Here is a 12,556-nt window from a genome sequence, read left to right as displayed (position 1 = left end):
ACATTTTAACTCTGCATTATTTATTTTTGCAGTCTTTCTAAAACCAAAGCTCAGCTGTCCTTGTGCCTTTACACATTGCAAATGAATGCATATCCATGCAAATTTTTAAAAAAGGAAGGCTGAGAATTTGAATATTTTGCTTAAAGCTGCACCCAGGTCGACCCTACCATTCGGCATTTGAAAGCAGAGTGTCTTTTTGAATACTGAGGCTCTCTCTTTGTCATGTTAGCCAGAGGGGCTGGATGAGCGGACCAGCACCGGCAGGATGGGCAGGCATCGGATGGGTAGCTGCGCGCAGACAGACTAATTGGGAAAAGGGGGGGCAAAGGGGGACAACGGGTGTTGGTAAGGGTGAGGAAAAGGTGGGGTTTGCAGGAAGGGGGGAATTTAAGATGACGACCCCGAGTTAGGTGGGAGCTGAGAGAGGAAAGTGAGTGGGGGATAGGGAGAGAAGAGGTGAAGGTAGGCTGGGTTAAGATTATGAGTGTGATGTTCTTTGGAGCCAGACTGACTTACCATAATAATTTTATTGTTGATAGTTGGACTTGGCTAGTGCTGGGTTTTGTGGCTTGAAATCGTACTGCGATACACTCCGTTACATCAATGACGTATTGTGTTATGTATTGCAATATATTGGGCAATGTTTGTCCCCCCCCAAAAAAAAAAAAAAAAATCAACAATGATTGAGAAAAGAAAAAAAAAACAAACAAAAACACATTTTAATAGACTCAGTCGAGAAATGTTATTGCTTTCTTTTTCAGAAACAGCACATCATCGACATCTATGAGCACGTAAATTGTCAAAAAGCAGCATGTCTACATTTTTTTTCATTTCAAGCATGCCCTTGACTGCATTTAATGTAAATACATGTAGAAACTGTGGAATGGAGAATTTTGTCTACCTTCATGGTTAGCTCCTGGTCTTTCGCTGACTTGCTATCATACTCCTTCATTAAATTGTTTGAAAACAAGTCTGTCATGGATGGTTGACGGCTGCCAGTCGCACTCGGTTTCCGTATTACGGTCCGCCATGCTGTACCCTACTTGGGACATGCTTGTTTGGTCGTTCCACCGGTTGAACATTTGATTTGTTTGCAAAATCTTTTGTGTGAAAACACCCTGAAACTTTATCCATGATAGTGTTGTTGGTCTGTCTCTGTTTAAGGCTGAAATGTTTCCAAATGGACAATTTTACCCTCTTAATTGTGGTTAGCCATATATTGATTATTAAAATAATTATATTTGATAATTACTTGCCGATTAGAGCATGAGACTAGCCATTGCAACAACTATATGGAATTATTATTTTCTTTACAATTTTATACTCTGAAAAGCTCTACTAGTTTAAATGTTATTTTGATTAATATTGCCGTTGTGGAATATGAATTAAGCACCAAAATTCACCCATTATTATCCATGTCGGGGGCGGCCATTTTGGCGCTTCCTGTTGACTGTAATTGATATCACTGTTGCTGAAAACTCAGGTAAAGACCAATCATTACACAGCTTGTGAATGTCACCTGACCAAACTCAGAAACCAGGTGAGGCAAACACATTGCTAATTCATGTCATTATATTAAATTGGCTGCGTTTTTTATTTTTATTTTTTTTTTGTGTGTGTAAAATTCTGCACCAAAAGCTGTTGTACGGAAGATAAATAAAATAAAAGAAGAAATAAAAGCAGAAGTCAGTTTTACTTCAACACAATCAAAATATTTCAACAAACCAAATGGCACAATTTTAGTAGCATAATAGTAATTAAAATTGGGCATATTCATTTTATGTTTATGGATTAGCCTGCTATCATACTCCTGTGCTCCTGTTAAACGCCAACTTCTTTGTAGAGGACTCTAGAGGCCGAGCTGCCTCGAACTAGGTTGAGCTACGTTGGGCAGCCAGCTAGATTGATCTGGCTGCAGTAGCCAGGGGAATATAAAGCAGGGCAGAGGCTTAAAGTGTGAGTCCCCCAAGGGAGGAGTCCTTGCTGCATGGGGAGAGGGGCATGAACTGAGTTCCTCCTACCTCCCCCCCTTGGCCACTGTATCTGCACACTGAATAACTTTCCATCACCTCCTCGGTTTCTTCTGACGTTCACTTTGTCTCTCTCTTTCTTTCACAGCCTTCCTCACAGACTTTCTGTTCCACTCACGCTTGTTCCATTTCACTTTTCTTTTGTCGCTGTGCATTCACTCTTCTTTACCATACTCCTCTGTTTCCCCCATCTCTAAAGTGCACAAGTGAATATTGCTCATCAACACCCGAAATGAGGCTAATGATGAGTCGACAATGAAATGCATTTCTAAGTGCACTTTTAAAACTCGCTTGCTTTTGTGAACTTCAAAAAAAAAAAAAAGTTGGTTTCATCAATTTCATTTGACTTTGAATGGCTAAAAACAGTGGTCATCCATCCAACAAATCCTCCAGAGTAATATCTGGATACCACTTAATTTACCTAACCACAATGACTCCTAAAATAATTTTGCTTGAGTGAGAATATAAGTTAAGTTTAGGCCTATTTTTGGGCGGAATAAGCTGGCCCCCATTTGCTGAAATGTTGTTGTGCTTCCCTGTTGTATCATGTTATATTCTGCATGGGTATATTGCAAAGCTGCACACTGTTGTCGTGTTCCAGTGCAGTGATAGCAGGATGGCCCACTGGGGGAACCCAGAGCATTCTGTCTCACTGAGTGATACCCCTGTCTCCACTCACGATAAACAGCACACGCCAGCGTCTGCCAACCTCGCAGCGCATTTTTCCCTCGCTGCCTCCGCCACCCTCCTTGCAAATCTACAAATATATTATCTGCCTCTTATTCTATCGTCTTGGGAAAATGGCAAACAGGGAGGTATATGAATATGAGTGCTGTTGCTGTTGGGGGGTGCTGCACAAAACTGTGGCGAAAGACAGTTTTTTTTTTAGTCATTCCACTGTGATGAAGATGCAAGGAATCAGGCATGATGAAAAGCAAGATGCAAAATGGAGCATATTATAATATTAGGGAAAAAAAAAAAAAAAAAAAAAAAAAAAAAATATATATATATATATATATATATGAAGCATAGGGTAGGGGGAGGGGGGGAACAAATGCTAATTTTACATTGCATTAATGGTAACTGAGACATCAGATAAGTAAAATTTGTCAAACCTTGATGTTGGATTAACAAAACAATATGGGTGGGGACATCAGTGTGACAGCTACAATTGCTTTGAAAAACAAAGACAATGAGCCAAGTTTTAAATTTCCGTGTGGAGTTCACACGGGGCAGATTGTCCGCAACGCGTACCTTACGGAATTTCTTTTCGAATGGAAAATGTGGCAAACAAACTCTAGCTTATGGAATTTATGGAGTTTATGATTCGACTGAAAAGGACTACTTTGGCTTAAATACCTTAAACAACTCCTGGTGAGCACCACATTGGGGAGAGATGAGGAGTCTGTTAAAACACTCTTAGAAAAATTTCAATCGTTTGGATATACTAGGATTCTCTACCTCTGAGAGTAGTGTTGTTTGTATGCTTAAGATTCCATTTACTGCCACCTGTAGTATGGGAGAGTATCGTCTGACTGTGGGGGAAAGCGAACCGAGTATAAAATGCTGCAATACGCGTCAAACGTAAACCAAGCTAGACTTTTGCTGCAGGCTTGCATCTTGTGACCAGAGCAGTTATTTTTAGAACTTACTGATCAACGATTGTTATGAGCCCCAAAAATCCAGTTTGTTTATATTCCTTTAATGTCAGTCAATAAAACTGAACACAATTTGTTTCATGTACTCCATCCATCCATCCATCCATCCATCCATCCTTGTTGGTGTCTATGCCAGCGGTTTTTGGGCAGCACCCTGAACTGATGACCAACCAATCGCAGGGCATACAGAGACCAACAACCATTTACACTCAGAAACACACCCCGAGGCAAAACTCCTCATGGGAAGATTAGAACAGGAAGCAAACAGGGGACACATTGCAAAGCAACACATCGCCACGCTGTGAGCGAGCAAGAATGAAGTGATGTCATTATTTTGTGATTATTACTTATAATAAACATATTATAGTTATTCAATCAGGTATTTGAGTGTTTCTAAAAAGATAAGTGAGTGAAAGTATCCTTTTGCTAATCTATATTTATTACCACCACAAGTGCACCTATATTTCTCAACTAATCTTGTCACTTTGGTATTCACTCGAGGACGAAACAACACACGGAGAAAGTGAATGATTGTTGTCATCCTGATGATTGATTCATTTTGGAAAATGTTCATTCCTTATACAGATGACTATTGACGGAAATGAGAATTAAAACTACATTAAATCTTTAAATAAATCACTAAGTACCGTCTGATAGAAATGAACGCTTCATTCTAAGATCTTTCTCACAAGAGTAAGATGCCAGTTTGTTTAATAGCCATAGACAGAGGACTGTAAATGCCTTCACAATATATGATGCCAATATATTTGAGGATGGCAATCTTATATGTTGTGTAGCCCTTAGATATATATATATAGCACGCAACTGCTGTTTCCATGTCACATTATTCACACGTACAAACGCACTTGTTCCCGATGGTCCTGTATGAGATCAGAGTCTCGGCAGTCCCTCGACTGTCACTCAAGCACAGCTACCTGATGTGGGCGGGGCTGTGACAACTCTCAAATCTGGCAAGTCAAATGTTTTTATTTGCAGGCAAAGCGAGTCCCAGTGTGTGTGTTTGGGTTTGTGTACCATATGCAGCGCGCCAAGGAGGGCTCTCTGGAACATATTGGTGCTTGTACATAGTGGTTAATAATAGTAGCAAACGCACACAGCGATGGCAGCTCTGATGTGTGTGACAGTTTTACAGCCGCACACACGCCAAGACACAGACACGCACATGTACACACACACACGTACGCCCACACACACAGACCTCCTCTGCCATCCAGCTCTCTGTCTTTGTTGACTTCTCAATTCCATCATCAATTTCTGAAAAACAGCTACTTCCCACCGACCTCAACTCACCTCCCCCTCCCCCTACCCTATGCTTCATTTTTGGGCACATGCACACAAAATATATAGGCGAGTCAAACTCAGCCACCCACACACAAAAACACTGATACCAATGTACATGCTTAACCCCCCCTATCCATGAAAGCATAGACCTTGAAGCAGGCAGGAATTCACATACATCATACACTCAAATGCACACATGGTCTCTCCCCCCTTCTGTCATAGCTCATTGTTGCTTTTACTTGTTTGTCTGTGACGATGCTTGTGTTGTGCTGCAGTGGCAGCTTTATGGTTTGTAAAAGGGGGCGGGGTGGATGGGGACTTGGGTGGAGGATCAGTGACTGCTCCCCATGGCGAGGTCTTAGCAGCAGAAGCAGCAGACACCCACCTGTCATCATCAGGAGCTAGAGCTGCAATGATTAATCGACAAGAAATTTATCATCAGATTGATTGAGAATCATTTTTGTTCAATGATTAATGGTTTTGATACGCAGTCTTAGTTCAACTTTTTCAGATTCCGCAAAAAATTGACTGATCATTGCTTTACACATAACATCAAACATTTTTAAATGTCTTTGATTCGAAATTTGAAATGTCTTTGCCCAAATATTTCTTTTCCAAATGTATAATTGATTATCAAAGATAGATATTGGTTAATAGGGATAGGACTCTTTGACAGTCTCACAATTCAATTCGATTCAATTTTAAGGTTTTAGTCTGTGATTCAACTCAGAATTGATTTTCAATTCAAAATGCCGATTAAAACTATTTTATTGATGATGATTTCTGCTTCAATCTGTTGAGGGGCAAATAATCTCCTGCAGTCTGCATTGCAGGATGGAGAGACAAATGGAAACTTTGGTGCGATTGTGAGTGTGAATGGTCGGTCGTGCCCTGTAATTGGTTGGCAACCGGTCCAAGGTGTCCCCTGCCTATTGCCAAAGATGGCTAGGATAGGCAACAGCAAGCCAATGACCCTAGTGAGCATAAGTGACTATAGAAAATGGATGGATTAAAGTTTTGAAGTTTTGTAAGGAAAGTGCCTTTCTCAACAGCCTGGAGACTACACCTGCTCCTCATTCCTTTATTTTGATTCAATGGGCAATAGAGTGGAACACAGAAGCCTTATTATTTGAATAGGTGTTGTAATTATAACTGACATAATGGACAATTGTAATTAAGAAAGTGATGTAAAGGCCATCGTGCTTGAATATTTTACTGTATATTAACTTTAAATAGATTGACATTTTATGTCCAAATGCGTTTGAGTGCACCAAGTAGCGGCTAGCGATAAACGCTGGACATCCGTACTGTATTAATGAAAGCGTAATTGATTAGTTTTTTGCATGTTTAATCTAATTTTGAGTTTGAATAAAACATGTGTAATTGATTAGTGTTCGCTAATTTGTTACACACGTCGGGTAATTTTTGATAAATGATTGCTTTGAGACTTAGTTTAAAATGATCAAAATGTCTGTAAATTTAGCTTCTTCATCTTAAATATGTTCATATGCTGTTATTTTCAGTGTTTAGGGTTCCAAGTTCATGAGCACAACACTGCACAGTTCTTTCACAACTTTGGCAATTCTGGGAATGCAGGGACCCTGTGAGGTGCTTCGATGTCAACCACAGGCATACATAAACTCTGTTTCGGTTGTTAATGTGCGTGAGTTCACTGAGTAATACCTCCACAATCTATAACAGATGCGTACAATATGCTGCATGTGTACCAAACAGGAAGTCCTGTTTCATCAAACACACGGTACCCTGCGTGCTAATGCTAGCTAGCTTCCCAGCATGGCTGTTCCTGTGTCAGAAATGAAATAAAACAAGAGTCACTCCATGCTTCCTTTTTAGATGCTCGTTTATCAGCACTGTACTGCCATGAAAGGACAGTTTGCATTATTAGAGCTTTTGTTTAGATCATAAAATTACCCCGATTACCCCTACTGTGTATGTTCAACACAAACAGAATTACAGCTGACAAGGAAAGTGTGAGATGACTGAAAGGCAAAAGGACAAATAAATAAATACATAAACAAGCGACTAGTTGACCAGTAAAAATGATTGTGGAGGATTTTGATCGTCAAAGTCATTGTGATTAGTGGGCTAACCGTGGCCGTCCTAGTTGCACCCCTATCAGGATCAATTCCTGTGGGCTGGCACTGCGGAGACAGACGTAGTGAGATGGCAGAGGGGCAGTCCGTCACAAACAAAAAGATGGGTCTTGGACTTAGTGGCAAAGCCTGGCAGACATGACAACAAAAAGAGAGCAGAGTGAGGCCTAGACAGTCACGAGGATTATTCCCTTGGCTTGGCGGCGGCTAAAAGAGAGGTAGACGAGCCGTGTGTGACACAGACTGTAGGAAGGACCCTGCCACCCTGCTTTTTTTTGAGCCAGGAGAGGCAAGAGCGAGGGACAGACAGACACAAACAAGAGTGTGGAGCCGGTGTGTTGTGCTGTGGCTCACCCATATGGTACTCGACTCTGTTCCTGCTCCCTGTCCAAATCCATATGTCGCTGGTAGAAAAGGTGCCCCCCACCCCTCCAAAACCCTTGCATCCCCTCCCACCTTACTTGAAGAGCATAGACACCCTCCCTTCCTCCCCTCCAGCTCACAAGGGAGGTGTTGGGAGGTAAAGCCCCCAAGGCTTGTCCTCCCCACCAGCCCCCTTACCTCTTAACCCCTCTGAGCTGCTTAGTCCATTGTCGCTACAATCTGCCACCACCGTAGCTCCGCCACTGTCTTCCCTCTCCCTTTCTCTCCCTCCTTCCTTTCATCTCGCTTTGGCACCCCATAATCGATGAACTTATTAACTGCTAATTATTCAAGCTGTGGACTGAGGATCCCTGCCTGTCTGTGGAGAAAAGAGACCATTACCACTTTGTTTAGCCACGTGAAGTCGTTGATATGGCCCATTCATTTGGATTAACTGCTTTTAGGAGCCACTGATCACAACTTGTCAGATTGTTATCAGATGCGATTAAAATTAATCCTCTTTTTGTTCAGCCACTTGATAGTGCCCAAGAGAGTTTTATCAGCAAATATATGATCATTTGTATTTTCTTTTTTGATGTGTGTTTCCCTAAACTGTCTGTCTGTTTCGCTCTCTCAGGAGGTGCTTCAGACGATACCAAAGTTCTGCTTTCCTTTTGACATGGAAAGGTATGATTCCCCTCTCTCTCTTTTGCTTCCTTTTCCCCTCCACCACATCTCCATTTCAACCTGCTTTACTCTCACTCACACATGTGCATGCACGCGTCATGATCACTAGCACAATATATATATATATATATATATATATATATATATATATATATATATATATATATATATATATATATATATATATATATATATATATATATATATTTTTTTTTTTAGTTAAAAGTGTACTTCACAAAGCTCTCATTCAAATTTAATGAACACAGTCTTATAGGTATTAACTGAGCAATTTAAGTTGTGTGCTCGTTGTGGCGGAATCTAAATATTGGAAACCACTGCCAAACTAGCTATAGTTTAATGAATATCTCAAAACCACTATTGTGCTAATAATAGCAGAATCCTTGCTCGGGGTCATAAAGTCATAGCCACCAACCACCACACACACGCAAAAAGAGATATAAACAAAACCCATTCTATTGTCATGTTAACATTTTCTGATATGACAATTTAATGCACACAAATATTATTTTAGCTTGCTTTAAAAAATACAGAAAAAGAAGAAAAACTGAAACATGAGCTTTAAGGTGCCATTTCTTTGCAAACACACAAAATACTGCTGCCGTAATACATTGAGAGAGAACATTTATAGGCCGGCCTTTTTCTGACACATGAAACCGCTCAGGCCAGCGTCACTCCTCAAGGCAGTGGGCTTTAATTTCTGGCTTGGGAAAAGGCCATGATAAAATGCCCATTACAAAGCGAGTGCGCAGACTGTGGGCTCGAGTGTGGAGTCTTTTTTTTTTCCACTAAAGCTGAGTTGCTGCCATCTAGTGGTACTTATTTCTTCTGGCGGGTGTTTGGCGTCCTCATGCTTTAGTTTCTCAAGATCCAACTCTTAGGATAAATTACGTGACATTCTATTCGGTGAAAAATTCTTATATAGTTTGCATCTTTCCAGAGGTTTTAATACAAGCATTTGCTATTTGTTGATTTCTCTTGTATGCACGGTTGCTCCTCACGTTGTCTTTTAGAGTGTCCCAGAGTCATGTTGGGCAGAATTTCACCTTTGTGCTGACGGATATCGACGGCAAGCAGAGGTTCGGGTTCTGTCGTCTTACTCAAGGTTGCAGAGTCTGCATATGTCTTCTCAGGTAAAACACTCATCAAAATAATCCGTTTTTGCATTCTGAGAGATGTATTAATTTGACAAAATGTTCATCATTGTGATTGTAGCCTGTACTGGTGTCAGAATACTACATTGCATCACTGCACTTTTGTTTCTTTGGCGGTCACTATTTTTGAATATTTTTAGAATTGAATGTTCTATAAATTAGTTCATTTAATTTTTTTCTTTGCCTTAAAAGGTTTTGCAAAACCTTTATATCCCCCAATTAATGTTTATTAACCAACTACTATTGTGTATTTAGCATTGTGTAATTTTTAAAGAAAACCAAATAAGCAACAATGAAGCAATATTACATGACTCAGTAATGTTGACCTTTACCAATCAGTTAATGCAAAAGGATACACTTCTGGGTCTGAGGTTCAACTACATGTCATCTACAGGTTATTCAAACAACTCCAAATAGCCATTATGTGTTAGAGTAACCTAACTACATTTTTTTCATTAAATTGATTATGATTTAGTTACTGGTTTGCAAATGTATTATTTTAATTCAACACAAAAGGTAGCCAGTCCTCTCAGAGGAATTGGGCAATTTTGAAATAAACAATAGCTCTAACTGATTAGTCGATTATCAAACTAGTTAGCAATAAGTTGGTTAATTATGACATCTTTAATGGTTGCTAATATTTTGCCGTCATGTAGCTAAATAAAGAAAACTAAAGTAGCCATAGTATTAGATACACACAACACCATGGCAATAACAAGCATGTTTTTATCTGCGTATTGCGCTCAAACAATGTCATTAGTAATTTAGCATTCATAATTTTTCCTAAGTATGACTATTTAAATAAACTCTTGCATTGGAAGCCTTTAGATTGGCGTACCTAATGTTGTGACCAGATGAAGCAGTTTTATGTCAGTGTTAAATTTGACGTCTGACCTGGATAAAAGAAAATGTGATGGAAATGACTCAAATGAGTCTTAAGTTAACCTCACATGCTCTTCACTCTTTCCCAAAAGCTAAAGTGCAGAGTTATAATTAGGTTAATCACAAATGCAAATATGTATGTTTGATTTCTTGTTGAGCATAACTTTTGGATTAACCTAAAAAGAAAACCTTCAACTGTATTTGATTTAATATGTGAAAACGTATTTAATTTGGTAAGTCCTACTTGAAATGGGTCCATTGATTTTGCCTTTTTTTTTTCTCCATTTACTCCTCACAAGATGAAAACACAAATCTTAAAAGTACATAAATTTGAGACCGTTTCTTTCTCATCCTCAGTCTTCACGCTGAGGTGAACTTTGCCAGCTTAAGCAGTTTAAATTCTCATCTGCCCACACAAACATGTTAGTGATTTACCCACAATTACCCAAAAGTTGAGCAGTTTTTGCTACTGTAAAGGTGGATTTATCCTATCACGGCACACATAAAGGAGAACATCAAACTCAGTAAAACTGCAGTTTCTTTGCATAATTACACCCCAACAAAGACTATTATCATTTAATTCCCACGTAATTCCATGTTGACACAGTGTTTTTTTTTTTTTTTTTCCTTTACAGATGTAATTTCCCAACCGTTACAAAGAAAGAGCACTTAGGAGCAAATCTCGGTGGATGTGCTTGCTTGAAAATAAGCTTGAAAATGTGCAAAATGAGCCCAATTTTTAACTCGAGCATGAACAGTTAAATGGTGAAAAGAGCACAAAGCCTGTGGGTGCATTTTTTTGTGTGTCCGTGTGCGCGCGTGTGTGTGTGTTTGTGTGTTTGGTGGACAGTCATGGTTTTGTCACTGTTATGATGGGTTTCTGTGAAGAACTGTGTCCAGCTCAACATCACCCCCCCAACAGCCTCCGTTGTTTTTTGTTTCTCTCTCTCTCTCTCTCTCTCTCTCTCTCTCTCTCTCTCTCTCTCTCTCTCTCTCTCCTCTCTCTCCTCGTTATTCTACCACTGCCACTGTGCGACAGCAAAGACGATCTCAGTCCATAATTATGCATGAAGCTTTGCTGCCAATTAGCAGAGGCTCCCCTGTCCCTCTCGCTGAGTTAGACATGCTAATTCATTTGACATATGATGTATAAAATTCATTATGCATTCTGAGGACTTCATGGCTTGCTTCATTTTTAACAGATTTGTGTAAAGAAAGCTTGTTTTTATTTTTATTGGCTTGTGCATTTTTTTTTAAACTGAGAAAACATATTTTAAAGGACATGAGCTGTTTGAAGACGAAGGGGGAACAAAATTTCATGCCAAATGCCAAGCACCAAAATATATCATCTCAGATTTTTCCATAAATAGTTTTATTTGAGAAAATGTGTCGATCAGTGTCTAATATAATTTTGAATGTGTCATTTTAAAATGTAAATCGGAGAAACTGAGGCCTCCAGTATAAACTTAGTTATATTGTCCAATCTCCCGTAGGTTTGAAATGAAAGTGATGACGAGTGTTTTTGCCTCTTTGATTGTTGAAGTGCTGGGACAATAAAATTGTCACCTCTGCTCACACACGGAAGTACCTTAATGAGGGGGACAGTTTTATGTGGATGCAGTTTTAAGCTTGAGAAAACATTAGCGTGAAAAGGACCGCGGCGCATCAGGCAGCTGAAAAACAAAGTCATAATTGTCCGTTTTTAAAATATCTTTTGTGGTATTCTCTCACACTGTGCCTTAGCCTGATGCGCCTAACTGGAAGAATTTCTGTTGGAGATGGGGGGGTTGCGTATTGATGGGGGTTGGTGTATTTCCTGCATTTTATTTGACGGCGGATACACTTTAGCGACGGCACAGTGCTGGTTAGTGGTTGTTTTAACGGGTTCCTAGGAGGGGGGCGAGAAACTGCTTCCTCCCCTGCGTGTAACCCTCGACCTGCAAATGTAGAGGTGATATGATTTCTTCCACTGAGCTGTCTCCAAAGTGTAGGATAAGTTATAATGTTAGGTGCCTGCGTGCTTAAGGAGATTTAAGGCTCAACTGAAAGAGCAGCAATAAAAGTCAGCACCCCATAGGTGATTCAAATCTATTACAAAAACTTAGATTGTGTATGATTAATCATGGGGTGATATACACATAATAAATAATTATATATGTGTGTGCATGTGTGTGTGTGTGTGTGTATATATATATATATATATATATATATATATATATATATATATATATATATATATATATGTATATATATATATATATATATATATATATATATATATATATATATAATATATATATATATATATATATATATATATATAATATATATATATATATATATATATA

General features: G+C 39.2%; 1 protein-coding gene across 2 annotated transcripts in view; it reads left to right on the top strand.

Annotated features, from left to right (window-relative positions):
• dennd1b (DENN/MADD domain containing 1B) overlaps positions 1-12,556 on the top strand; it is a 127,984-nt gene that overhangs the window by 38,900 nt on the left and 76,528 nt on the right. For both annotated transcript variants that reach the window (XM_088426282.1, XM_088426281.1), the window contains exons 4-5: positions 8,105-8,154; positions 9,186-9,305. In XM_088426282.1, the coding sequence (XP_088282408.1) occupies positions 8,105-8,154; positions 9,186-9,305 (170 nt within the window). The remainder of the gene's footprint in view (positions 1-8,104; positions 8,155-9,185; positions 9,306-12,556) is intronic.

The sequence above is a fragment of the Hippichthys cyanospilos genome, chromosome 10 (assembly GCF_059441005.1).
Source record: "Hippichthys cyanospilos isolate Australia breed blue-spotted pipefish chromosome 10, RoL_Hcya_1.0, whole genome shotgun sequence".
NCBI classification, from domain to species: domain Eukaryota; kingdom Metazoa; phylum Chordata; class Actinopteri; order Syngnathiformes; family Syngnathidae; genus Hippichthys; species Hippichthys cyanospilos.
The sequence above is the reverse complement of the archived record's forward strand: the minus strand, read 5'-3'. Positions and strand labels throughout refer to the sequence as shown.